Source organism: Symphalangus syndactylus, chromosome 22, assembly GCF_028878055.3.
Source record: "Symphalangus syndactylus isolate Jambi chromosome 22, NHGRI_mSymSyn1-v2.1_pri, whole genome shotgun sequence".
NCBI lineage: Eukaryota > Metazoa > Chordata > Mammalia > Primates > Hylobatidae > Symphalangus > Symphalangus syndactylus.
The window spans coordinates 10,787,694-10,815,475 of NC_072444.2; the positions used below are offsets into that span (position 1 = coordinate 10,787,694).

The following is a 27,782-nucleotide window of genomic DNA, read 5'->3' on the forward strand; positions in this document are numbered from 1 at the left end:
AGTCTGCGCCTGAGAAAGGTTGGATAAATAGTTTCTGACAGTTTGAGAGGTTCTTCTAGGGAGGCCTGTCTGAACTGCCTCTGCTCTCCCAGTCCACTGCCTGCAGGCTGGCCTGCTTCTGCCCAGCCCACAGTTTCCCCAAAGCCCTGATCATTTGTTGGCCCTACCCAGCCTTGGACCTGCTGCTCCCCTTCCCCTCTCTGTGGTAGTAACAGAGCACTGTGGTTTTCTTTCTTTTTTTTGAGATGGAGTTTTTGCTCTTGTTGCCCAGGCTGCTGGAGTGCAATGGCGCAATCTTGGCTCACCGCAACTTCCGCCTCTCGGGTTCAAGCGATTCTCCTAACTTAGCCTCCCGAGCAGCTGGGATTACAGGCATGCGCCACCACGCACAGCTAATTTTGTATTCTTTAGTAGAGACACGGTTTCTCCATATTGGTCAGGCTGGTCTTGAACTCCTGACCTCAGGTGATCCACCCGCCTCAGCCTCCCAAAGTGCTGGGATTACAGGTGTGAGCCACCGCGCCTGTCCAGCACTGTGGTTTTCACCAGTATCTTCTTGGCCTCTCCAATAACCTCGGAGAAAGGACATTATTCTTTCACAGAGAGGAAACCTGGGGCTTACAGTGAGGTCAAGGCACTTAGTGGGACACGCAGTTACTAACTGTGGCTCTGGCCTTGCTGGGGCAGATGCAGAATCCCTTCATTAGGTAGCAGAGCCCAGATGAGTTAGAAGGATCCACTTGGCTGCTCCTCACACACAGGCTTATCTACTGGTCCTCTTTCAGCAGAGAGGCCGGGGCAGGCCCACCAGCCCATTCTTAATTAACAAACAAGCTAGAAAGTGTTGAGGATCCCCCCACTCCAGCTCCCATTTGACCTGCCGTGCCCACCGCCCTTTTTATTGCTCCAAAAGGCACCCTTTGGAAAGTAACTACTAGACAAATTGTACTTGTTTGTCCAGTTTCCTAAGGGAAACAGGATGATCTCTCAGGGCTACGAACATGGGGTTCAGTTCTAACTCCAGGCTCTGCTGTCGCATCCAGGTCAAGGCCTCCGAAAGATTAAAATGACCACGGGGCAGAACAGGAGTACAGAGTGTGAGAGTGACACCACAAACCCTCCACTCTAGCCTCAGCCCTACAGCACCATTTTCCAAACCTAGCCTTTTAAACCACTATTTGCATTCCCAGAAAAAAAAAAGGTTTAGCAAGTTTGGAAAACAGACAAAGCTATGTACCGCATAGCCTCTCTGAAATCTTTAACAAGCTATTCTGAATTTTTTTTTCTCAAGACAGTCGCGCTATATTGCCCAGGCTGGAGTGCAGTGGTACAATCTTAGCTCGCCACAACCTCAGTCTCCCAGGTTCAAGTGATTCGCCTGCCTCAGCCTCCCAAGTAGCTGTGATTACAGGCAAGTGCCACCACACCCAGCTAACTTTTTCTTTTTTTTGGAGACGGAGTCTCGCTCTGTTGCACAGGCTGGAGTGCAGTGGCGTGATCTTGGCTCACTGCAAGCTCCACCTCCCGGGCTTGCGCCATTCTCCTGCCTCAGCCTCCCAAGTAGCTGGGACTATAGGCGCCCGCCACCATGCCCAGTTAATTTTTTGTATTTTTAGTAGAGACGGGGTTTCACCGTGTTAGCCAGGATGGTCCGATCTCCTGACCTCATGATCTACCCACCTTGGCCTCCCAAAGTGCTGGGATTACAGGCGTGGGCCACCACACCTGGCCAACACCCAGCTAACTTTTTATATTTTTGGCAGAGATGGGGTTTCTCCATGTTGGCCAGGCTGGTTTCGAACTCCTGACGTCAAGTGATCTGCCCGCCTCGGCCTCCCAAAGTGCTGGGATTACAGGCGTGAGCTACTGTGCCCAGCTATTCTCCAATTCTAAAAAAGACATCTATATTCCAGAAATTTAGGAGCCAAAGGACTAAGCACTCACAGCAAGTCAACCTGGACATTCTTGCTATAATCTCTGTGGCCCAAGCATTCTGACCTCCACCCTCTAGCCAAAGTGGGGCAGGGGTCAGCTCTGTGGGCTGGATCTGAGCAAAGGGGAGCACCTCTTTAGCCCTGGGAGCTGGCTTTGAGAAGGCCTAGTATCTGCGGAGGTCCAGGTCAGAGATACAAACAATGGGTCCTCACTGGACTTTACTCTGTCCTCCTGGTAAGGTCCCTGTACCACACACACCAGATCTGAGGCCTGGGCTGTCCTGGTACCCCTCCCCTGAGCCAGGCAGTGTCACTTTGGCCCTTGCTGCTCTTCTGCCTTGGGACACAATGGTTTCTAGTTTGAAGAATACTTGATTCATGGCTAGAGGGCAGACCCGCTGCAGTGGGAAGTAGAAGTCAGATCAACAAGTCCAGCGGTCTTAAAACTCTGCTAGGTCATGCGCCCCTTTGAGAATCTGACATGTGTTCTGGTCTCTGTAGCCAGAAAAACTCAACCTTTGCTCAGAAACATACATAGACTAAAAGCCTTGTTTTATTTATTTTTTTGAGATGGAGTCTCTGTCACCCAGGCTGGAGTGCGGTGGTGCAATCTCGGCTCACTGCAACCGCCGCCTCCCGGGTTCAAGCGATTCTCCTGCCTCAGCCTCCCGAGTAGCTGGGATTACAGGTGTGCACCATCACACCCGGCTAATTTTTGTATTTTTAGTAGAGACTGGGTTTCTCCATGTTGGCCAAGCTGGTCTCAAACTCCTGATGTCAGGTGATCTGCCCCTCTCAGCCTCCCAAAGTGCTGGGATTACAGGCATGAACCACCACACCCGGCCAAGCCTTGTTTAAGTAATGAGAAACTGAGGCCCAGAGAGGGGCAAGGATTTGCCCTAGGTCACATGGCAGAATCCGGGCTAGAAGCCAAACTCCCAGTTCCCAGCAGCAGCCGTAAGACGCCCGTGCCCCAGAGAAAGGCCAGAGGCAAGAGAGGACACAGAAGGAGCTGGGCAAATCGTTTTAATGTGTAACAGTAGGCCAATTGGGGAGGACAAGGTCCCAAGCCCCAGCCTTTCTTCTGATGCCCTGGGACCTGTGTGCCTGGGCCAGTCCCATGCCTGCCCCAAGCCCTGAGGCCCACAAGTCCCAGAGAAGAGTGGGAAAGAAAGGTGGGTGGTTGCAGCTCAGCCCCAAGAGTTCAGGGAGGAAAAAACAGGGGCTAGTTGAATTTAGCCTTGGAAAAATCCATCTCTGGATGCTGATCCATAAACCTGGAGAAAGGGAAGCAAGAAGATGAAACAGCTCATCCTTCTCTTCTAAAGCTGTCCCTTCTCCCAGCACCCCCGTGTCAAGTCTAATCTCTTTAGACCTCAGCAACACCAAGCCAGGCTGGGCAGGAGCAGAGCCCAGGGTATCTGAGACCCATTTGAGTCCAGAGGCTGGAGGCTGAGGCACCAACACTGGCACTGTTTTCCTGTAGGTGGCAATGACCGCCTGTTACCCCTTCCCTCCTATCATGTGCCATGAGCCGGCCTTGCCCTCAAGATGACCTCAGCAAGTGACAAGAGTAGGCAAGCCAAAGCCATAAAGCCATAAACATGGCTGGAAAGGGGGCAGGGCAGCTCCTGAGGCAGCTCAGTGATCCACTCACTGCTGTCACCGAAATCTAAGCCCCCAGGCAGCCACTGTCCCCCAACCCTGTCTCTGAATTGCTCACTTCTTCAGAATCTCCTGTTTCTTCTGTTCATCTGAAGTTGGCAGCCCCATGGACTTCTGTCTCTGGTCATACATCATCTTTTCCACCATGCTGCGAGTCTCACTGTCCAGGTCTGACAGCTGAGGGCAGGCAGTGACAGGAATTGGTGAAGCTCTGGAAACACCGAGGCCCCTCACCTTCCTGCTGAAGCTCCCCCAGCCAGCCAGGGCTCACCTTGGAATTCTCAGGGTTAATCTTCTTGGTGTTGATCTCAGGGTCACTGGACACCAAGCGGCTCCACCACTCCATCTTATTGATCTGTGAAGAGAACAACCAGAGGGTGGGAGGTGGCCTGCTCTGTGCACCAGGAATCACCCCTTAACCCTTTCACAACCAAACTCTCTCCTATCCACATCCTGCACCTGAGACCCTTGCAGGCCTATACTGGGTCCAGAGGTACAAGACTCTGCCCTTCCTGCAGCTAGGGGAGACACAGAGGCAAAGAGTTACAAATCAGTGTGATAAGGGAAAGAAGAAAGCAGAAAGGGAGATATTCATCCAGGGTGGAGGGAGAGAAGTTTGAAAGTGACACTCGGGCTAAGCCTTAAGACACAAAGCAGTATTACAGATTTAAAATGGGAAGAAAGGCCGGGCGCGGTGGCTCACGCTTGTAATCCCAGCACTTTGGGAGGCCGAGGCGGGTGGATCACAAGGTCAGGAGATCGAGACCACGGTGAAACCCCGTCTCTACTAAAAATACAAAAAATTAGCCGGGCGTGGTGGCGGGCACCTGTAGTCCCAGCTACTCGGAGAGGCTGAGGCAGGAGAATGGCGTGAACCTGGGAGGCGGAGCTTGCAGTGAGCCTGGGCAACAGAGCGAGACTCCGTCTCAAAAATAAAAAATAAAATAAGATAAAATAATAAGATTAAAATAAAATAAAATAGATAAAATGGGAAGAAAATATATATATATATATATATATATTTTTTTTTTTTTTGCGGTAGAGTCTTGCTCTTCTTGTCCAGGCTAGAGTGCTGTAGCACCATCTCGGCTCACTGCAACCTCTGCCTCCCGGGTTCAAGCAATTCTCTGGCCTCAGCCTCCCGAGTAACTGGGATTATAGGCATGCACCACCACACCCAGCTAACTTTTGTATTTTTAGTAGAGATGGGGCTTCACCATATTGGTCCAGGCTGGTCTCAAACTCCTGACCTCAGGTGATCTGCCTGCCTCAGTCTCCCAAAGTGTTGGGATTACAGGCGTGAGCCACCGTGTGCAGTGGTGCAGTCTCAGCTCACTGCAACCTCCTCCTCCTGGGTTCAAGTGATTCTCCTGCCTCAGACTCCCAAGTAGCTGGGATTATAGGTGCCCACCGTCATGCCCAGCTAATTTTTTTGTGTTTTTAATAGAGATGGGGTTTGCCATCTTGGCCAGGCTGGTCTCAAACTCCTGACCTCGTGATCTGCCCACCTCAGCCTCCCAAAGCGCTAGGATTATAGGCATGAGCTACCATGCCCAGCCAGAAAAAGTTTTTAAGCAGGGAAGTGCCAGGCGCAATGGCTCCTACCTGTAATCCCAACACTTTGGGAAGCCAACGCAGGAAGATCCCTTGAGCCCAGGAGTTTCAGACCAGCCTGAGCAACATGAGACCCTGTCTTTACAAAAAACATTTAAAAATTAGCCAGGTAGGGTGGCGCTCACAGTTACTCAGGAAGCTGAGGTGGGAGGGTCATTTGAGCCCGGAAGGTCAAGGCTGCAGTAAGCCGTGATTGCACCACTACATTCCAGCCTGGGTGAGAACAAGACCCTGTCTCAAAAAATAAAAAATAAATTTAAAAGGCAGGGAAAGGGCCGGGCATGGTGGCTCACACCTGTAATCCCAGCACTTTGGGAGGCTGAGGTGGGTGGATCACAAGGTCAGGAGATCGAGACCATCCTGGTTAACACGGTGAACCCTGTCTCTACTAAAAAATACCAAAAAAAAAAAAAAAAAAAAAAAAAAAAATACAGGCATGGTGGCGGGCGCCTGTAGTCCCAGCTACTCTGGAGGCTGAAGCAGGAGAATGGCGTGAACCCAGCAGGCAGAGCTTGCAGTGAGCCGAGATCACGCCACTGCACTCCAGCCTGGGCGACAAAGCAAGTGCAGAGGCATGGAGGGGTGAGTGAGGGCAGCCAGTGCCAGTCGGGCAAGTTGAGACAGGGTCTTATGTGCCCTGGGAAGTTCTCCTCAGACCCTTGGCCTTTTTCACACCACCTTTTTTTACTGATCTCTGTGTCCCACCTCTCTGTAAAGGCAGTGAGGTTGAGAATGAAGGCTTCCTGAGGGCACAGATTTTCCTGTTTTGTTCACTATTCTCTTTCCAGCACTTAGAACAAGAGCAGTACCAGGCACAGAGTAGGTGTTCAAGTATTTGATGAATTGAATGCATGTACAAACCTAGTGAAAAAGAAGTGGCTTTAGAACCTAAGACTTCCAATTCTGACTCCACCCCTTCCCAGAGGTAGGAGCTTGGGTAAATCAACGAGCTCTTCTCCTGACTCAAGCCTGTAATCTCAGCACTCTGGGAGGCCGAGGTGTTGAAGATGACTTGAGGCCAGGAGTTCAAGACCAGCCTGGGAAATATAGTGAGACCCGCCCCCCCCATCTCTACAAAAAAAATTAATAACAAAAAGTAGCCGAGCGTGGTGGTGTACACCTGTAGTCTTAGCTACTCAAGAGGATGAGGTGAGAGAATTGCTTGGGCCCAAGAGTTCAAGGCTGCAGTGAGCTAAGAAGGTGTTACTGCACTCCAGCCTGGGCAACAGAGTGAGACCTTGTCTTTAAGAAAATAAAATAGGGACAGATCTACTTTAAAGAGTGTTGTCATGGGGATTAAGATAATCCCACAATGCCCCCAGCATGGCTCCTGAGTAAAATAAGCACACATCCTCCCTTCTCCTTCCATCAACACCCCAGGCTAGAAGGGCTGGGCCTCACATACCTTCTCCAGATGCACAGTCACCACCTTGCCGTCCTCAATGAGCCACGAGCTCTCCTCCACCTTCACTTCGTTGTAGAGCTCCCCATCGATGATCGCTGGCTGCCCCTTGAGCCCTACCCGGAGGTGCCGCCGCTGGATGTCCACCACCACGTCCTTCCCTTTCAGCCGGAAGTTCACACGGAAAGGGACCGCCAGCTGCATAGGGCAGAGGCAGTCAGAAGAGGCCACTAAGTGCTGCTGGTACCCCAGGCTGGCTCCCTAAGCTTCACCTCTGGCCCCTGACACTCACGTCCAGCTCCGACAGGGTCTGGGTCCAGCGGTAATTGGGCAGGTCTGCCCCGTTGCCTAGGTTGGGCTTCAGTTTTCCTTTGTCCTTCTCATCTTCTTCCTCCTCATCTTCCTCAGTCTCCTGCTTACAATCAGGGACACTCAGCTACTTACTTGACAGACAAGACACAGACTGAACCCTCACTGGGCACACAGCCACAAAAGAAAACAGACCTGGTCCCTGCCCACTCCACAGAGGGGCAGACCCCCAAGCCTTGGTCCACTGGGAACCAGGTAAAACTTGGTTCTGATCTCAGTCTAAGAGGAGCTCAGACTATTACACCATGTAACAAAGGATATGGCTGGGCCCACAGAAGCCAGCCAACCTCAGATGGGACCTGTGATAGGCACTGCCCTCTCTGGCTATTGGGTTTTCTTGCCATAAATGGGTTAAGGCCAGTCGGTTTTTATTTTATTTTTTTGGGCCGGAGTCTTTCTCTGTCGCCCAGGGTGGAGTGCGGTGGCGCGATCTCGGCTCATGGCAACCTCCGCCTCCCGGGTTCAAGCAATTCTCTGCCTCAGCCTCCCGAGTAGCTGGGATTACGGGCGCCCGCCACCATGCCTGGCTAATTTTTGTATTTTTAGTAGAGATAGGGTTTCACCATCCTGACCTCATGATTTACCCACCTCGGCCTCCCAAAGTGCTGGGATTACAGGTGTGAGCCACCGCGCCTGGCAGGTTTTTATTTTTTTAACCTGGATCCTTTGGTTCAATGTCTCTGAGTGTGATCTTAAAGTATGGGGAAGATTCCCAAAGCCAGGAGGGGAGGGGATAGGATAAGGAAGGGTATTTCAGAGAAAGCAGTAGGCAGGAGATTTCCTGTAAGTTCCAAGCTCCTGGCTCATCCCAAGTCCCTGCAGTCCATCTCACCTGCTTCCCTGGGGAGTCAGGGCTGCCATTCTTGAGCTGGGCCTCATGATTCTCTGCATCCTTTTTCTGGGGCAAAGAGCACAGCAGTTGGCAACAGGACCCCACTGCTCAGTGCCAGTGGGGATCTGAGGGGTGGAGAAGGGAAGCCCACCCTTCACCTGGTCAATCTCCAGCTGCAGCCTCTCTGCCTCTTCATCAGTTAGCTCCTTGATCTGGGGCCCTGAAGTCTCTGACTTGGCTTCCTTGGCCAGTCTGGCCGCCCGCTCCGCCTTCTCCTGCCGCTCGGCCTCCTGCCGGGCTCTCTTCTCCCGCCGGGTCTTCTGTGCCAGCTGATTGTGGTGGCTGAAAGTCTGTGTGATAAGCTGGAGAGGGAAGAAAGGCCATGAGGCATCAGAGCAGGGGACAGTGTCCCATAGCCTGGAGTCCAGCCCCACTCTCTACCTGCTGGGTGCAAGGGCAAAGCACTGCACCCAGAAACTCGGTTTCCTCATCTGCAAAATGAGGAAAATACATCTATCTCATAGGGTTGTAATGACAATACCTGCAAAGCACCTGTCTCAATAAACTGGCTGTTTTAAAAAGTGATGCTTGGCTGGGTGCGGTGGCTCACACCTGTAATCTCCCAGCACTTTGGGAGGCTGAGGAGGGCGGATCACGAGTTCAAGACCATCCTGGCCTAGCTGGGCGAGGTGGCTCAAGCCTGTAATCCCAGCACTTCGGGAGGCTGAGGCGGGCGGATCACGAGGTCAGGAGATCGAGACCATCCTGGCTAACACGGTGAAACCCCGTCTCTACTAAAAACACAAAAAATTAGCCGGGCGTGTTGGCGGGCGCCTGTATTCCCAGCTACTCGGGAGGCTGAGGCAGGAGAATGGCATGAACCCAGGAGGTGGAGGTTGCAGTGAGGCGAGATTGCGCCACTGCACTCCAGCCTGGGGGACAGAGAAAGACTCCGTCTCAAAAAAAAAAAAAAAAAAGACCATCCTGGCCAACATGGTGAAACCCTGTCTCTACCAAAAACACACACACAAAAAAAAGCTGGGCGTGGTGGCGGGGGCCTGTAATCAGCTACTCGAGAAGCTGAGGTGGGAGAATCGCTTGAACCTGGGAGGTTGCAGTGAGCAGAGATCGTGCACTCCAGCCTGGTGACAGAGCAAGACTCCATCTCAAAAATAATAATAATAATAATAATAATAATAATAATAATAATAATAATAATAAATAAAGGAAGTGGAGACTAGTCTGGCCAACATGGTGAAACCCCGTCTCTACTAACAATACAAAAAAATTAGCCAGGCGCGGTGGCGTGCACCTGTAATCCCAGCTACCCAGGAGGCTGAGGCAGGGGAATTGCTTGAACCAGGGAGGTGGAGGTTGCAGTGAGCTGAGTGAGATCAGGCCACTGCACTCCAGCATGGGCGACAAAGCGAGACTGTCTCAAGAAAAAAAAACAAAACAAAAAAAGTGGCGCTGTTAAAAGTAAAAACTCAAGCCTCAGTCCCTCACAGGCCTTTCCTGAGTTCTCAGACCCACACTGACCTGCTCCTCTGACTAATCACTCTTACTCTTAGTGCATCCTGTCTCCAAGACCACAGTCCAGCTATGCAAGACTTGACACCACACCCAAAAAGGCCACGTTAGCAGAAAGCCAGGGAGCTTTCTTTCTTTTTTTTTTTGAGATGGAGTTTCACTCTTGTTGCCCAGGCTGGAGTGCAGTGGCGTGATCTTGGCTCACTGCAACCTCCGTCTCCCGGGTTCAAGTGATTCTCCTGCCTTAGCTTCCCGAGTAGCTGGGATTATAGGCATGTGCCACCGCGCCTGGCTAATTTTGTACTTTTAGTAGGGATGGGGTTTCTCCATGTTGGTCAGGCTGGTCTCCAACTCTCGACCTCCGGTGATCCGCCTGCCTCAGCTTCCCAAAGTGCTGGGATTATAGGTGTGAGCCACCGCGCCAGGTCAAAGCCAGGGAGCTTTCTTTTTTTTTTTTTTTTCTTTTTTTTTATTAATTTTTTTGCATACAAAAACAATAAACATTTTCTAAAAATACATACAAACAAAAAGATGCATATCAAACATATTAGGAAGGTTGCACATGGGAAGTCGGGGAATAGAAATGGGGGGTGGGAGTTAAAATAAATGAGAGAGGGACTTTATATGGATCAGTGATAATAACTCAATCCTCTATTTGACAAAGAAGAGGGAGAAGGAAGAGGAAGAAAAAGAAAGTGGGATAAAGGATCAGAAAGGGAGGAAAATAGAAAAAATTAGAGTATGACTCCAGGGTAGACCTGTTTTGTTGTCACTGAGTTGGTTGGTTGGTTTGTCTGTTGTATTCTTCATGTTTCGCCAAGTTGGCCAGACTGGTCTCGAACTCCTAGCCCGAAGTGATCAACCCGCCTCACCCCCCAGAGTGCCGGGACCACAGGCGTGAGCCACCACGTCCAGCCCCCACATTGCTTCTGGCCTCCGTGGTAGACCTCCCAGACGGAGCGGCCAGGCAGAGGAGCTCCTCACTTCTACCCAGACACGGGGCGGCCGGGCAGAGGAGCTCCTCACTTCCCAGACGGGGCGGCCAGGCAGAGACGCTCCTCACTTCTTCCCAGACGATAGGTGGCCAGGCAGAGGCGCTCCTCACTTCCCAGACGATGGGTGGCCGGGCAGAGACGCTCCTCACTTCCCAGATGATGGGTGGCCGGGCAGAGGCGCTCCTCACCTCCCAGACGATGGGTGGCCGGGCAGAGGCACTCCTCACTTCCCAGATGGGGCGGCCGGGCAGAGGCGCTCCTCACCTCCCAGACGATGGGTGGCCGGGCAGAGGCGCTCCTCACCTCCCAGACGATGGGTGGCCGGGCAGAGGCGCTCCTCACCTCCCAGACGATGGGTGGCCGGGCAGAGGCGCTCCTCACCTCCCAGACGAGGCGGCCGGGCAGAGGTGCTCCTCACTTCCTCCCGGACGGGGTGGCCGGGCAGAGGCGCTCCTCACCTCCCAGACGATGGGAGGCCGGGCAGAGGCGCTCCTCACTTCTTCCCGGACGGGGCGCCCGGGCAGAGGCGCTCCTCATTTCTTCCCGGACGGGGCGGCCGGGCAGAGGCGCTCCTCACTTCCCAGACGGGGCGGCCGGGCAGAGGCGCTCCTCACTTCTTCCCGGACGGGGCGGCCGGGCAGAGGCGCTCCTCACTTCTTCCCGGACGGGGTGGCCGGGCAGAGGCGCTCCTCACCTCCCAGACGATGGGAGGCCGGGCAGAGGCGCTCCTCACTTCTTCCCGGACGGGGCGCCCGGGCAGAGGCGCTCCTCACTTCTTCCCAGACGGGGCGGCCGGGCAGAGGCGCTCCTCACTTCTTCCCGGACGGGGTGGCCGGGCAGAGGCGCTCCTCACCTCCCAGACGATGGGAGGCCGGGCAGAGGCGCTCCTCACTTCTTCCCGGACGGGGCGCCCGGGCAGAGGCGCTCCTCACTTCTTCCCAGACGGGGCGGCCGGGCAGAGGCGCTCCTCACTTCTTCCCGGACGGGGTGGCCGGGCAGAGGCGCTCCTCACCTCGCCAGGGAGCTTTCTTGAAGGAAGAGCCTGTTCACCCTCTCTCCAGCCAGCAAACTATCAACTTCAAATCCTTTTTCTCCACTACACCTTCCCAGGAGGTTTCCACTCTAGGATGTGCTAGCCAGCCTCCCTGCTACCCAAGGGCAACCCTCCACCCATACTATTGCCACCTGTCATTATTTGACTCCTGGCCTTAGACAAGTGAACAACTTTGACTCTTTCTTTCTTTTTTTTTTTTTTCTTAATTATATTTTAGGTTTTAGGGTACATGTGCACAATGTGCAGGTTTGTTACATATGTATCCATGTGCCATGTTGATTTCCTGCACCCATTAACTCATCATTTAGCATTAGGTATATCTCCTAATGCTGTCCCTCCCCCCTCCCCCAACTTTGACTCTTTCTAAGCCTCAGTTTCCTTATCCATCATGAGGATTGAGTATGACAGCACAAATCAAGAGCCTAGTGAGGTCCACATCACAGGGTTCCCCTGACCTGGAGCATCAGCATCACCTGGAACCTCTTAGAAACGCTAAATCTTAAGCCCCACTCCAGATCTACTGGATCAGAAATTCTGGGGTATGGCCAGGCAATTCGTATTTTTAACAAGCCCTCCTGGCCAATTTCCATGCATACTTCAAAGTCACACCTAGATTTGAGTTCCTGGTCTACTCTTACCTGTGTGACCCTGAGGTCATGAATCTGTGCCTCTATCTCGTTATTATTATTTTTGAGGCAGGGTCTCACTCATCCAGGCTGGAATGCATTCCACCTCCCTGGGCTAAGGTGATCCTCCCACTTCAGCCTCCCCAGCGGCTGGGACTATAGGTACATGCCACCATGCCTGGCTAATTTTTGTATTTTTTGTAGAGGCAAGGTTTTGCCATGTTGCCCAGGCTGGTCTCAAACTCCTGGGTCAAGTGATCCACCTGCCTCATCTTCCCAAAGTGCTGGGATTACAAGTGTGAGCCATTATGCCTGGTCTATGTTATTATTTCTAAAAGCAGTCTTGGCCAGGTGTGGTGGCTCATGCCTGTAATCCCAGCACTTTGGGAGGCCGAGGCAGGCAGATCACCTGAGGTCAGGAGTTCTTGACCACCCTGGCCAACATGGTAAAACTCTGTCTCTACTAAAAATCCAAAAACGAGCCCGGTGTGGTGGCACACGCCAGTAGTCCCAGCTACCTGGGAGGTTGAGGTGGGAGAATCACTTGAACCCGGGAGGCAGAGGTTGCAGTGAGCAGAGATCCGCCACCAGCCTGGGCAACAGAGCGAGACCCTGTCTGAAAATAAATAAAAGCAGTCTTGGCATGTGTTGTTCTTTGCCTAGAACGTCTCATCCCCATTCTCAGGTCACCTGGCAAACCAATTCATCCTCCATGACCAGTCAAGTGTCAAAGTTTCACCTCTGGCCAGGAACATACCCTTAGGACACTCAACTCAATGCCAACCCATACACAGTGTGCATGTGCACACACGCACATACCCCTAGAGGCCTTGCAGGGCACTCGCCATGTGATCAGTGGTCAATAAACCCTCTTTCAAGCATCTCTAAGGCAGAACTGCAGGGAAAGCTCTGCAGGGGCTCAAGGTCACAGAAGTCACCCACGGGCCCCCAGACCTGGGGTTCTGCTAAATGCCCTGTGGATTCTCACCCATTTGACGCCAAATTCTCCTGCTATGCCCAAACCCCCTGTCCCATGCCACACCACAGTAGCTCCACACTCTACAAGGTTAAAGAACACCAAATGTACCCCCTAAGCCACGAATTAAACTGGTAGGGGAGGCCATTCTGCTGTCAGTAAAACAATAGGTCATAATTACGCCAGCAGAGGCTGTTCCATCACAGGGCCTTGGTCCCAAGTCCCTAATCAGAGAGACCTTGAACTAAAGGCATTTGCCAACCAGTGGCCAAAGGGAGGTGGGAGCAGGGCCCTCCCCTCTCCCAGCTCCACTGAATCATGTCACATCCCATTTGTACTGTTCCTTCCTAGCTCCTGGAGGTTAAGCAAGGGCAGGGCTAAACCACCGGGCAGAGTCAAGGCCAATCACAGCAGCCTCTGACCCATCCTCCCATCAGCTTGACCTAGGTCCAGCCTCAGACAGATAACCCCAGGGGTGTGGAAGCCTACCCAGAGGCTGTCATAGACTCAAGCTTCAGTCACTGGACACATCTTTGGGAACCACAGCCAACCAGGGTGGGGAGGGCTGGGCCTGCTCTAAATCCAGGCCTGTTGCTCTCCCCCAGAAGAGGCCCAGGACAGTACAGGAATGTGCCACCATGCCAGCCTTCTCAAATACTTTTCAGAAGGCAAAAGAATTTTATGAAATAGCTATTATTCAAATGCTAATCCAGGTCAGGCATGGGGGCTCCCATCTGTAATCCCAGCACTTTGGGAAGCAGAGGCAGACAGATCACTTGAGCCCAGGAGTTTGAAACTAGCCTGGGCAACATAGGAAGACCCTGTCTCTATAAAAAATACAAAAATTAGCTGAGTGTAATGGTACGTGCCTGTAGTTCCAGCTACTCGAGAGACTGAGGTAGGGGAATTACTTGAGCCTGGGAGGTCAAGACTCCAGTGAGCCATGATCACATCACTGCACTCCAGCCTGGGTGACAGAGCAAGACTCTGTCTCAAAAAAATAAACAAATAAATATAAATAAAAATAAATAAATAAAATGCTAGCACACTGGGGAACTACATCTGTGCAAATAAATTTAAGTTTACCAGGTACAGTGGCTCATACCGGTAATCCCAGCACTTTGGAAAGGCCGAGGCAGGCAGATCGCTTGAGCTCAGGAGTTTAAGACCAGCCTGGGCAACATGGTAAGACCCCGTCTATACCGAAAATACGAAAATATTAGCCGGACACGGTGGCATATGCCTGCAGTCCCAGCTACTCGGGAGGCTAAGATGGAAGGACTGCTTGAGCCTGGGGGCCGGAGGTTGCTGTGAACTGAAGGTTACAGTGAGCCGAGATTGCGCCGATGCACTACAACCTGCGTGAGAGTGAGAACCTGTCTCAAAACAAAAACCCCCTAAACAATGGGGTTTGGGGCCGGGCGCGGTGGCTCACGCTTGTAATCCCAGCACTTTGGGAGGCCGAGGCGGGCGGATCACGAGGTCAGGAGATCGAGACCACGGTGAAACCCCATCTCTACTAAAAATACAAAAAAATTAGCCGGGCGTGGTGGCGGGCGCCTGTAGTCCCAGCTACTCGGAGAGGCTGAGGCAGGAGAATGGCGTGAACCCAGGAGGTGGAGCTTGCAGTGAGCCGAGATTGCGCCACTGCACTCCAGCCTGGGCGACAGAGCGAGACTCCATCTCAAAAAAAAAAAAAACAATGGGGTTTGGAGTTTCTAGGGTGGTGAACACATCAAGGTGACGGGAGGGTGGCACACCCAGAGAGGGTATGGAGGCTCCAGGCCGCACCCCCATACCTAGCCCTACACAGCTATTTGGCTGTTCCTGAGTTATGTCTTTTACAATAAACCAGTAACAGTAAATAAAGCACTTTCCTGAGTTCTGAATCATTCTAGCAAATTATGAAACCTGAAAAGGTGGTCATGGCAAACCCCAGTTTACAGCTGGTTGGTCAGAAGTAGATGAGGCAACTTGGAACTTGTGACTGGTGTGTCAAGTGGGTGCCGTCATGGGACTGAGTCTTTAACCTGTGGAGTCTGCAGTAATTCTGGGTAGTTACGGTCAGAATTCAATTGAATTGTAGGATACCCAGTTGGTGTCCAGAGAACTGGAGAACTGGTCGTCGAGTGGTGGAAAAACCCCACACATTTGGTGTCAGAACGGCTGTGAGTAAAAACCATTCTTAGGATGCAATACGCAAAATCCAGATTGTGGGAAACTTTGCCAGGACAAACAACCATTTATTCAAAAAACAAATTGCAAGGAAAAAAGAGGTCTCTTGTGTTTTATTTTTTAAATCTTAAATTTTTTTTTTGTAGGCCAGGCAGGGTGACTCACACCTGCAATCCCAAAGCTTCGGGAGGCCAAGGCGGGTGGATCACCTGAGGTCAGGATTTAGACCACTGGAGTTCAAGACCAGCCTGGCCAACATGGTGAAACCCTGCCTCTACTAAAATTACAAAAATTAGGCCGGGCTCGGTGGCTCACGCCTGTAATCCCAGCACTTTGGAAGGCCGAGGCAGGCGGATCACCTGAGGTTAGGAGTTCAAAACCAGCCTGACCAACATGGAGAAACCCCGTCTCTACTAAAAATACAAAAATTAGCCAAGCGTGGTGGTGCATGCCTATAATCCCAGCTACCTGGGAAGCTGAGGCAGGAGAATCGCTTGAACCCAGGAGGCAGAGGTTGTGGCGAGCCGAGATCAGGCCATTGTACTCCAGCCTGGGCAACAACAGCGACACTCCGTCTCAAAAAAAAAAGAAAAACAAAAAAACCAAAAAAAAATTAGCCGGGCATGGTGGTGGATGCCTGTAATGCCAGCTACTTGGGAGGCTGAGTAAGGAGAACTGCTTGAACTCAGGAGGCGGAGGCTGCAGTGAGCCAAGATCATGCCACTGTAATCCCAGCTACTTGGGAGGCTGAGGCAGGAGAACTGCCTGAACTCAGGAGGCGGAGGCTGCAGTGAGCCAAGATCATGCCACTGTACTACCGCCTCAGCACCAGAGACTCCAAGTTAAAAAAAAAACAAACATTTTTTTTGGTAGAGATGGAGTCTCACTGTATTACCCAGGCTGGTCTTCAACTCCTGGGCTCAAGTGATCCTACCACCTCAGCCTCCCAAAGTGCTGTGATTACAGGCCTGAGCCACTGTGCCTGATCCTTAATTTTTTGTTTTTGTCTTTGTTTGAGGTCTCTTAGTCTACAGGTTTCTATCACCCAGTATAATGTGTGAACCTTATTTGAATTAGGAATCAATCGTAATCAAATAACCCAATAAAAAAGACAAATGTCGCCAGGCGCAGTGGCTCACGCCTGTAATCCCAGCACTTTGGGAGGCCGAGGCGGGCGGATCACAAGGTCAGGAGATCGAGACCATCCTGGCTAACACGGTGAAACCCCGTCTCTACTAAAAATACAAAAAATTAGCCGGGCGAGGTGGCAGGCGCCTGTAGTCCCAGCTACAAGGGAGGCTGAGGCAGGAGAATGGCGTGAACCCCGGGGGGCGGAGCCTGCAGTGAGCCGAGATCGCGCCACTGCACTCCAGCCTGGGTGAAAGAGCGAGACTCCGTCTCAAAAAAAAAAAAAAAAAGACAAATGTCTTGACTAGATGATATATGATATCATCTAGTTCTGTGTCCCCACCCAAATCTCATCTTGAATTGAATCCCATAATCCCCACGTCATGGGAAGGACCTGGTGGGGGGTAATTTGAATCATGGGGGTGGCTACCCCCATGCTGCTTTCTTGATAGTGAGTTATCATGAGAGCTGATGATTTTACAAGGGGCTTTTCTTCCCCCTTTGCCTGGCACTTCTCCTTCCTGCCACCTTGTGAAGGTGGTGCCTGCTTCCCCTTCACCTTCCATCCTGACTGTAAGTTTCCCAAGGCTTCCTCAGCCATGCAGAACTATGAGTCAATTAAACCTCTTTCCTGGCCAGGTGTGGTGCTCACGCCTGTAATCCCAACACTTTGGGAGGCCAAGGCGGGGTGGAACACCGAAGTCAGGAGTTCGAGACGAGCTTGGCCAACATAGTGAAACCCTGTCTCTACTAAAAATACAAAAATTAGCCAGGCGTGGTGGCAGGCACCTGTAATCCCAGCTACTTGGGAGGCTGAGGCAGGAGAATCGCTTGAACCCAGGAGGCACAGATTGCAGTGAGCTGAGATCGCCCCACTACACTCCAGCCTGGGTGACAGCGCAAGACTGTCTCAAAAGAAAAAAAACCAAAAAACAAAAACAAAAAAACCTCTGTCCTGGCCGGGCGCAGTGGCTCATGCCTGTAATCCCAGCACTTTGGGAGGCCGAGGCGAGTGGATCACGAGGCCAGGAGATCAAGACCATCCTGGCTAACACGGTGAAACCCCGTCTTTACTTAAAACACAAAAAATTAGCCGAGCATGGTGGGGAGCACCTGTAGTCCCAGCTACTTGAGGCTGAGGCAGGAGAATGGCGTGAACCCAGGAGGCGGAGCTTGTAGTGAGCCCAGATCGCGCCACTGCACTCCAGCCTGGGCGACAGAGTGAGACTCCATCTCAAAAAAAAAAAAAAAAACCTCTGTCCTTTATAAATTACCCAATCTTGGGTATTTCTTCACAGAAGCATGAGAACAAAGTAATACCTTGTCACAGATGAGCTTTGGACTTGGACTTATGGGTTAACGCAGAAATGAATTAAGACTTTGTGGGGCTGTTGGAAGCGCATGATTATGTTTTGAAATGTGAGGACATGAGATTTGGGGGGGATGGGGACCAGGGACAGAATGATACCGTTTGGCTCTGTTTCTCCACCCAAATATCACCTTGAATTGTAATTCCCACATGTCAAAGGCAGTACCAGGTGGAGGTAATTGAATCACTGGGGTGGTTTCCCCCATGCTGTTCTCATGATACGAGTGAGTTCTCACAAGATCTATGGTTTTATCAGCACCTGGCATTTCCTCTGCTGGCACTCATTCTCTCTCCTGCCAATCTGTGAAGAAATGCCTTCTTCCATGGTTTTAAGTTCCCTGAGGCCTCCCCAGTCATGCACAACTCTGAGTCAATTAAATCTCTTTTCTTTTTTGCGACAGAGTCTTGCTCTCTCAACAGTCTGGAGTGCCATGGCGCAATCTCGACTCACTGCAACCTCTGCCTCCCGGGTTTAAGCGATTCTCTTGCCTCAGTCTCCTAAGTAGCTGGGAATACAGGCACACGCCACCACATCCAGCTAATTTTTGTATTTTTAGTAGAGCTGGGGTTTCACCATGTTGGCCAGGATGTTCTTGATCTCCTGACCTCATGATCCGCCCACCTTGGCCACCCAAAGTGCTGGGATTACAGGCGTGAGCCACCGTGCCCAGCCGTAAACCTCTTTTCTTTATAAATTACCCAGTCTAGGGTATTTCTTCATAGCAGCATGAGAACAGACTAATACAGAACCCTCATGTACTATTAGTGGTAGTGTCAAATGGTGCATCTGCTATGGAAAAGATCATGGCATTTCCTCAAAAAACTAAAAACTGGCTGGGTGCAGTGGCTCACACCTGTAATCCCAGCACTTTGGGAGGTTGAGGCAGGAGGATCATGTGGTCAGGAGTTCAAGACAGTTCTGACTGACATGGTGAAACCTCATCTCTACTAAAAATACAATAATTAGCCGGGCATGGTTGTGCACACCTGTAATCCCAGCTACTCAGGAGGCTGAGGCAGGAGAATTGCTTGAACCGGGGAGGCAGAGGTTGCAGTGAGCCGAGGTCACACCACTATACTCCAGCCTGGGCAACAGAGCGAGACTCTGTCTCAAAAAAAAAAAGAAAAAGAAAAATTAGCTGGGCATGATGGCACTGGAGTCCAAGCTACTTAAGAGGCTGAAGTGGGAGGATCACCTGAGCCTTGGGGAGGTCAAGGTAAGTAGTGATCATGCCACTGCACTCCAGTGGGTGACACAGTGAGACTCTGTCTCAGAAAAAATAAATAAATAAAATAAAAATTAAAAATTAAAAAAAAATTAAGAAAAGAAAAAGGGCCAAGCGTGGTGGCTCACACCTATAATCTCAACATTTTGGGAGGCCAACATGGGCGGATCACAAGGTCAAGAGTTGGAGACCAGCCTGGCCAATGTTAGTGAAACCCTGTCTCTACTAAAAATACAAAAATTAGCCAGGCATGGTGGTGGGCACCTGTAGTCCCAGCTACTTGGGAGGCTGAGGCAGGAGAAATCTTTTTTTTTGAGACGGAGTCTCGTTCTGTCGCCAGGCTGGAGTGCAGCGGCGATCTTGGCTCACTGCAACCTCCGACTCCTGGGTTTAAGCGATTCTCCTCCCTCAGCCTCCCGAGTAGCTGGGATTATAGGCGCGTGCCACCACGCCCGGTTAATTTTTGTACTTTTAGTAGAGACAGGGTTTCACCGCGTTGGCCAGGATAGTCTCAATCTCCTAACCTCGTGATCTGCCCATCTCGGCCTCCCAAAGTGCTGGGATTACAGGCGCGAGCCACTGCACCCGACGGGCACGAGAAATCTCTTGAACCCAGGAGGCACAGGTTGCAATGAGCCGAGATGGTGCCACTGCACTCTAACCTGGGCGAAAAAGCGAGACTCTAACTCAAAAAAAAAAAAAAAAAAAAAACACAAAAAAACAGGCCAGGCGTAGTGGTTCATGCCTGTAATCCCAGCACTTTGGGAGGCTGAGGCAGGCAGATCAACTGAGGTCAGGAGTTGGAGATCAGCCTGGCCAACATGGTAAAACCCCATCTCTACTAAAAATACAAAAATTAGCCAGGCGTGGTGGCACACACCTGTAATCCCAGCTACTCGGGAGGCTGAAGTGGGAGAACTGCTGGAACCTGGGAGGCAGAGTTTGCAGTGAGCCGAGATGGCGCCACTGCACTCCAGGCTGGGCAACAGAGCGAGACTCCATCTCAAACAAACAAACATACAAACAAAAAAACCAAAACAAAGGTTAAGAGGGTAAATTTTATGATGTGCTTTTTACCACACTGTTTTTTTCTGAGACAGAGTCTTGCTCTGTGGCCCAGGCTGGAGTGTAATGGCATGATCTCGGCTCACTGCAACCTCTGTCTCCAAGGTTCAAGCAATTCTCCCACCTCAGCTTCTCGAGTAGCTGGGATTACAGACCCCCGCCACCATGCCCAGCTAATTTTTGTATTTTTAGTAGAGATGAGGTTTCACCATTTGGCCAGGCTGGTCTCAAACTCTTGAGCTCAGGTGATCTGCCCACCTCGGCCTTTCAAAGTGCTGGGATTACAGGTGTGAGCCACCGTGCCCAGCTCACTTTTTTTTTTTTTTTGAGACAGGGTCTAGCTCTGCTGCCCAGGATGGATTACAGTGCTGTTTATCATGGTTCACTGCAGCCTCAAACTCCTGGGCTCCAGAGATCCTCCCACCTTGGTCTGCACAGTAGCTGGGACTACAGGCTTGTGCCACCACTTTTGGCTATGATTTTCTATTTTTTGTACAGATACGCTCTATGTTGGACCAGACTAGTCTTGAACACCTGGCCTCAAGTGATCCCCCCACCTCAGCCCATATTTTTTTAAAAAACAAAAGAGCTGGGTACAATGGTGGCCTCAAAGGTGGGTAGGTCGCTTGAGATCAGAAATTCGAGACCTGCTTGGGCAAGATGGTGAAACCCCCACTCTACAAAAAATACAAAAATTAGCTGGGTGTGGTGGGGCACGCCTATACTCCCAGCTACTCAGGAGGCTGAGGTGAGAGGATCACCTGAGCCTAGTGGTCATGGCTGCAGTCAATCATGATCGCACTACTGGACACCATCCAAGCTGGGCAGCAGAGCGAGACCCCGTCTCAAAACAAAACAAAACAAAACACAATAGTAAGAGAGCATTGAGGGAAATCAGAACCCTGACTGGATGTGGATCTCTGGTAATATTTAAAGAATTAGTAAGCTTTTTTGGAGAAGGTAATACCATTAGTTATTACTTTTTGTTGTTGTTGTTTTTGAGACAGAGTTTCACTCTTGTTGCCCAGGGTAGAGTGCAGTGGTGCGATCTCGACTCACTGCAACCTCCGCCTCCTGGGTTCAAGTGATTCTCCTGCCTCAGCCTCCTGAGTAGCTGGGATTACAGGCGCCTACCAACGCCCCCAGCTAATTTTTAGTAGGGACAGGGTTTCACCATATTGGCCAGGCTGGTCTCTAACTCCTGACCTCAGGTGATCCACCCGCCTCAGCTTCCCAAAGTGCTGGGATTACAGGCATGAGCCACTGTGCCCAGCCCTACAGTTATGTTGTTAAACAGTAACTTTTCTTTTAGATAGTCACATCATATTTACTCACCAAAAAATATGCCTTCAATTATATGTAAGTGGAATGCAACAGGGCAGTCCCACCGTACCCACGAAGATTCATTCCAGGACCACTCCCCAACACTAATTTCCGAGCATGCTCAAGTCCCTTATATAAAATGACATTTTATTTGCATATAACCCACATGCATCCTCCTGTATAATCTCAATCATCTCTAGATTACCTAATATCTAATACAATGTAAGTGCTATGGATGTAAGTAATTAGATTGTATTTTTTTAATTTGTTTTTTGTTTTGTTCAGATGGGGTCTTGCTATGTTGCCCAGGCTGATCTCAAATTCCTGGGCTCAAGCCATCCTCCCATCTCAGCCACCCAAGTAGCTGGGATTACAGGTGTGCGTCACCACGTCGGGCTTAATTCATATTATTTTTTATTATTGTACTGTCATTTAAAAAAATTTTTTTTCCAAATATTTTCCATCAGTGGTTGGTTAAGCTCATGGATGCAGAGCCCACGGATACAAAGGATCAACTGTATTTGTCCTTCTGTGACCAGCTTATTTCATATAACATGATGTCCTCCAAGGTACATACATTTAGCAATGGACAGGATTTCTTTCCCTTTTAAGGCAGAATAACATCCCAGAGTATGTCTATACCACATTCTGTTTATCCATTCACCTGCTGATGGAGCCTCTGGTTCCTTACACCTTTTGGCTATTATGAATAAGGCTGCTATGAACATGGGTGTGCAAATAAATCCTCCTTCTAATTCTTTTGGGTATACACCCACAAGCATGACTGCTGGAACATACGATAGTTCTTTTCTTTAATTTTTTGAGAAACCGCCATAACGTTTTCCACAGCAGATGCACCATTTGACATTCCCACCAACAGTGTACATGGGTTCCAGTTTCTCCCTATCTTTGTCAACGCTTGTTATTTTGTTTTTTCTTTTAACAGATGCCATCCTAACAGATGTGAAATAGTATCTCATTGTGGGTTTTGTTTTGGAAACAAAGTCCTGCTCTGTCACCCAGACTGGAGTGTAGTGACACAATCACGGCTCACTGCAGCCTCAACCTCCCAGGCTCAAGCAATCCTCCTACCTCAGCCTCCTGAGTGATTGGGACTAGAAGTGTGTGCCACAAGTCCTGGCTAATTTTTATTTATGAGTTCCTAAATATGAAATTCACAATTAAATGTTATTTTTCCTCTGCACTGCAGATTTTCTCATAATCTAGTGTTCTTCAATTGACTTAAATGTCTTTTACCATTTACAAATTTTCAGCATCTGAAAAGGGAAACAGCTATCTCTTCTTTTATAGCTTCCAGTTTTCTAATGTTGAAAAGTCTCCCCCACATAAGACTATAGTTTCCTAGCTTTCCTTACAGGATTTTTCTTATCTGTATTTTTATAGAGTATGACAGATGGCAAGTTTTTTTTTTTTAACCAAAAAAAATCCATGTAGCAGCATGACTTATTAAATCATGCTTTGCCTAATGAACTGAATTACCACAGTAGACACATTAAATCCTCATAAATGCTAGACTTTATTTCAGGATTCTCTATTCTGCTTCACTGGTCCATTTTTCTCTTCTTCTATCAATACCATATTGATTAGATCACTATGGCTGTATTCAAGTCTACAATTCGTAGCCCCAAAAGCTATAAAAACTAAAAGTGCTTTTGTATTTTTTTGTAAGTTTGCGGCATGAGGTATTTACAGCCTTCATTTCTTCCACTTGGTATGTATATTGATATATATTTCTCTGCAGAAATATTAATGTGTTTTGTTGCAGGATGCAGCTCCTGGCCTGGGATTAGATTATTGTATGTAATGCACATTATATGCACTGTATTGCCTTCCTGAAATCCAAATAATTTTAAAGACCAAAACACATGTGGCCCCAAGGGATTCTGAAGTGGATTGTGGTCTTTTGCCTTTTTTTAAGTCCTCGTAACATCCTTGTAAGGTAAGGACTACTCCCTCTTACAGTTAAGAAAATTAGGAGCTGGGCGCGGTGGCTCATGTCTGTAATCCCAGCACTTTGAGGGGCCGAGGCGGACAGATCACGAGCTCAGGAGTTCAAGACCAACCTGACCAACATGGTGAAATGCCAGCTCTACTAAAAATACGAAAATTAGCCAGGTATGGTAGTGGGTGCCTATAATCCCAGCTACTCAGGAGGCTGAGGCAGGAGAATCGCTTGAACCTGGGAGGCGGGGATTGCAGTGAGCTGAGATCGCTCCACTGCCCTCCTGCCTAGGTCATAGAGCAAGACTCCCCGTCTCAAAAAAAAAAAAAAAAAAAGAAAAAGAAAAATTAGGTAGTCCCAGTACTTTGGGAGGCTAAGGCGGCTGAATCGCGCCACTGTGCTCCAGCTGGGACAACAGAGCAAGACCCTGCCCCCCCCGCCCCACACACACACAAAGGGTTCATCTCTCTCCCTTCTTACAGCTATTCATCCTTCATATCTGAAGCATCACTTCCTCACAAAGTCTTCTCTGAGCCCCCAACCTAGGTTAGTTTTATGTTTCCAGGGCTTCTGCCCCAACACCCACTACTTTTTCACTGCTTGTTTTTTTTTTGTTTTTGGCTACACTTTGAGATCCATGAACACAAAGAACAAATCTGTATTCACCTCTGCAATCCCAAAGGGTTTGATATAGCACCTAACGTAATCCAAAGTGTTAAGTGTTCAACAAACATTCATTGAAAAAAGTAGGCCGGGTGCAGTGGCTCACGCCTGTAATCCCAGCACTTTGGGAGGCCGAGGCTGTGGGATCACCTGAGGTCAGGAGTTTGAGAACAGCCTAACCAACATGGTAAAACCCATCTCTACTGAAAATACAAAGTTAGCCAGGCATGGTGGTGCACGCCTGTAATCCTGCCTACTTGGGAGGCTGAGGCAGGAGAATCACTTAAAACCTGGGAGGCAGAAGTTGCAGTGGGCTGAGATCGCGCCATTGCACTCCAGCCTGGGCAACAGGCATGAAACTCCGTGTCAAAAAAAAAAAAAGGAAAAAAAATAAACGACTAGTCCCAAAAGCTATAAAAACTAAAAGTGCTTTTGTATTTTTTTGTAAGTTTGCGACATGAGGTTTTACAGATAGTCTGGCCCACAGAAAAGCCAGAGGTGTTAGTGACAATACAGAAAGGATATCTGAGCTAGAGGGGGTCTACTTTCTCCCATTTTACAGATGGAAAGATGGAAAGAACCACAGCATTGCTGGGAACTCGACTAGGTGACATAGCTAGACCAAGAACCTGGGACTCCTACTCTTAGGTAATGTGTCTATGACAGAGTGGCCTCAGACCTTCAGGACACATTAAAGAGTTTACCAACTTGTTAGAATCCTGAAGCCACAGAAAACAGTTTGCAAAGAACGTCTCCTTCTTATTATGTCTCTTATTTATGTCTATTATAAAGATAATGGTGCTGGGCATGGTGGCTCACGCCTGTAATCCCAGCTACTCAGGAGGCTGAGCACAATAATTGCTTGAACCCAAGAGGCAGACATTGCAGTGAGCCAAGATCGCACCATTGCACTCCAGCCTGGATGACAAGAGCAGGACTCCGTCTCAAAAAAAAAAAAAAAAAAAAAAAAAAAGGCTGGGTGCGGTGGCTCACACCTGTAATCCCAGCACTTTGGGGGGCCGAGGTGGGCGGATCACCTGAGGTCGGGAGTTCAAGACCAGCCTGGCCAACATGATGAAACCCCATCTCTACTAAAAATACAAATATTATCCAGGCGTGGTGGTGCATGCCTGTAATCCCAGCTACTTGGGAGGCTGAGGCAGGAGAATTGCTTGAACTCGGAAGGCGGAGGTTGTGGTGAGCCGAGATCATGCCATTGCACTGCAGCCTGGGCAAGAGTGAAACTCTGTCTCAAAAAAAAAAAATCCTCATGATATAACAATTTTCAAAAGTATAATTACAACCTTAAGGAATCAGAAAGAAGTTCAAGGTCTCAGAATCAATACTACAAAACAGAAATCCTTAAACTCTGAGTCACAGCATCTGGGAAGACATACCTGAGTATTTCTAAATTTATTTCTAAGCATCAGTTTCTAATATTTGTCCAGTCTCATCTCCTAGGTAATTAGTTAAAACCTCCTCAGGCCAGGTGCAGTGGCTCACACCTGTACTCCCAGCGCTTTAGAAAGCCGAGGTGGGTGGATCACTTGAGGTCAGGGGTTCAAGACCAGCCTGGCCAACATGGTGAAACCTCATCTCTACTAAAAATACAAAAATTAGCCGGGCATGGTGGCACCTGCCTGTAATCCCAGCTACTTGGGAGGCTGAGGCACAAGAGTCACTTAAACCCAGGAGGCAGAGGTTGCAGTGAGCCGAGATTATGCCACTGCACTCCAGCCTGCGTGACAGAATGAGACTCCATTTCAAAAAATAAAATAAAATAAAATAAATAAAAGTAAAAATAAAACCTCCTGGCTGGGCACGGTGGCTTATACCTGTAATCCCAGCACTTTGGGAAGCTGAGGCAGGTGGATCATGAGGTCAAGCATTCGAGACCAGCCTGGCCAATATGGTGAAACCTAGTCTCTATCAAAATACAAAAATTAGCCAGGTGTGGTGGCGGACGCCTGCAATCCCACCTACTCGGGAGGCTGAGGCAGGAGAATTGCTTGAACCCAGGAGGCGAAAGTTACAGTGAGCCGACATTGCACCACTGCGCTCCAGCCTGGGTGACAGAGCAAGACTCTGTCCCAGAAAATAAATAAATAAATAAAACCTCCTCATTGGAAAGGAACTGAGAGGCACTGTGTCGGGGCAGAAGACAGGTTTACAACAGACTGGTTTCAACTCTGGTTCTCCCACAGCTCAGCTCAAGACTTTGGATAAGGTGCAAAACTCTCTTAAGCCAGTTTCCTCAGTGGGGATAGTTAACAGCTGCCCCTCTTGTAGAACTGCAAAAATCATGGGAAATAAGGAAGATAGAGCGCTGAGCAAGGAGTGCAGCTTGAAGAAATGACAGCTTCCTTCCCTTCCCCAATTCCTCACCTTTGGCATTTCGCTTCTGCTGAGTTACTGTTATGCCAAAGGAAGGACAGGTGAGCTTTTCTTCTGAAGAGACAGAGCCGCCCAAAGGACAGTGGTTTCCAACACTTACCTTCTCTGCCATCCCTTCTTCTCCTCCAATGAAAAAGTCTGTTTTGCGTCGAAGGAAGCTGAAGAAGGTGTTCACAAGCTGAAAGAGGGGGAGAAGATTAAAGGTGTAGAGCTGCATTTGCGAGCCCTTCAACTGCACACAAGTCAACTTCTTTTGTCTAGGAGGGAACTTGGGACTTGACTATTTTTCCTCTGAGCCTCCCAACTGAGGAGACATCTCCCCAGCAGGTTCTCTTAGTCACTTCCACCATGAAGCAGATTTCTCATATCCTGTGTGTGCGTGTGCGCCTTTCACTTTCCTTGTGATGCTAGAAGAAGCCTAAGCGTATGGAACACTCCTCTGCATCCAGGGCATGAAAAGCCTGGGCCCAGCTTTCCTCTCCAGAAGTAAAAATCCCATCAAGACACTGACTCACACCTATAATCCCAGTACTTCAGGAGGCTCAGGTGGGCGGATCACTTGAGGTCAGGAGTTCAAGACCAGCCTGGCCAACATGGTGAAACCCCGTCTCTACTAAAAACATAAAAATTAGCCAGATTACAGGTGGTGGGCACCTGTAATCCCAGCTACTTGGGAGGCTGAGGCAGGAGAATCGCTTGAACCCGGGAAGCAGAGGTTGCAGTGAGCCAAGATCGTGCCACCACACTCCAGCCTGGGTGACAGAGTGAGACTCTGTCTAAACAAAAAAAAGACACTGGCTAAGTTACTGGGTCAAAGCAAGAAGGAGGAGAGCAAATGAAGCCACTTCAAAGGGTGATAAGATGGATTAACTCTGGCTGGACTACAAGTGTAGCCAACGGTTTGAGCATCAGATGGACATATATTACCTTTTGACTTTGCAGAAGTTTCTTAACTCTGTACAACAGGAATAAGATGCAGTACCTATTTCTAGGGACCTGATGAGGATCATGAGGTCATGGAGGTGAGGCCTTTAGCAATGTATGGCACAGAGCAAGAGACCCACTGGCAGAGGGTAAACACCTTACAAATAGGAACCATGAACCATGGCTTAGTCTGTCTGCCACCTGCAATGCTGGGCACCAGACATGGCTAAAGGTACATGCTCAGTAAAATTCTTGCTGAATGAAACAATCTAGTGGTGACCTAAGGTCAGCACACACCAGCCCTTTATTTGCCCAAGGATGGGTCTAAATCTGATTAAATCTGATGCTAGAACGTATCTCAATGGTTTTCATTCTTGCTTCTAGACACTTTTTCAATTTGCTCAAAAATGAACTCGCTCCCAAATCTAGTTTTGTGTCAACAGTTTAGAGGAATGGAGACAGGAAGGCTTTTCACACTTGCAAATGAGAAACACTCTCCCTACCACAAAGGGCTTAGAAGTCCTTGGTCACCAGACACCTAGGTTATATAGGAAT

At 49.6% G+C, this 27,782-nt stretch overlaps 1 protein-coding gene across 5 annotated transcripts in view; it reads right to left on the reverse strand.

Moving 5' to 3' along the window:
- Positions 1 to 2,943: 2,943 nt before the first annotated feature.
- Positions 2,944 to 27,782, reverse strand: part of NUDC (nuclear distribution C, dynein complex regulator) — a 49,298-nt gene continuing 24,459 nt past the window's right edge. For all 5 annotated transcript variants that reach the window (XM_055261209.2, XM_063631520.1, XM_063631521.1 and 2 more), the window contains 8 exons: positions 26,404 to 26,481; positions 7,975 to 8,178; positions 7,817 to 7,882; positions 6,908 to 7,027; positions 6,619 to 6,813; positions 3,871 to 3,954; positions 3,658 to 3,776; positions 2,944 to 3,211 (listed from right to left, as the gene is read on the reverse strand). In XM_055261209.2, coding sequence (XP_055117184.1) covers positions 3,160 to 3,211; positions 3,658 to 3,776; positions 3,871 to 3,954; positions 6,619 to 6,813; positions 6,908 to 7,027; positions 7,817 to 7,882; positions 7,975 to 8,178; positions 26,404 to 26,415 — 852 coding nt within the window. In that variant the 5' untranslated portion in view covers positions 26,416 to 26,481 and the 3' untranslated portion in view covers positions 2,944 to 3,159. The remainder of the gene's footprint in view (positions 3,212 to 3,657; positions 3,777 to 3,870; positions 3,955 to 6,618; positions 6,814 to 6,907; positions 7,028 to 7,816; positions 7,883 to 7,974; positions 8,179 to 26,403; positions 26,482 to 27,782) is intronic.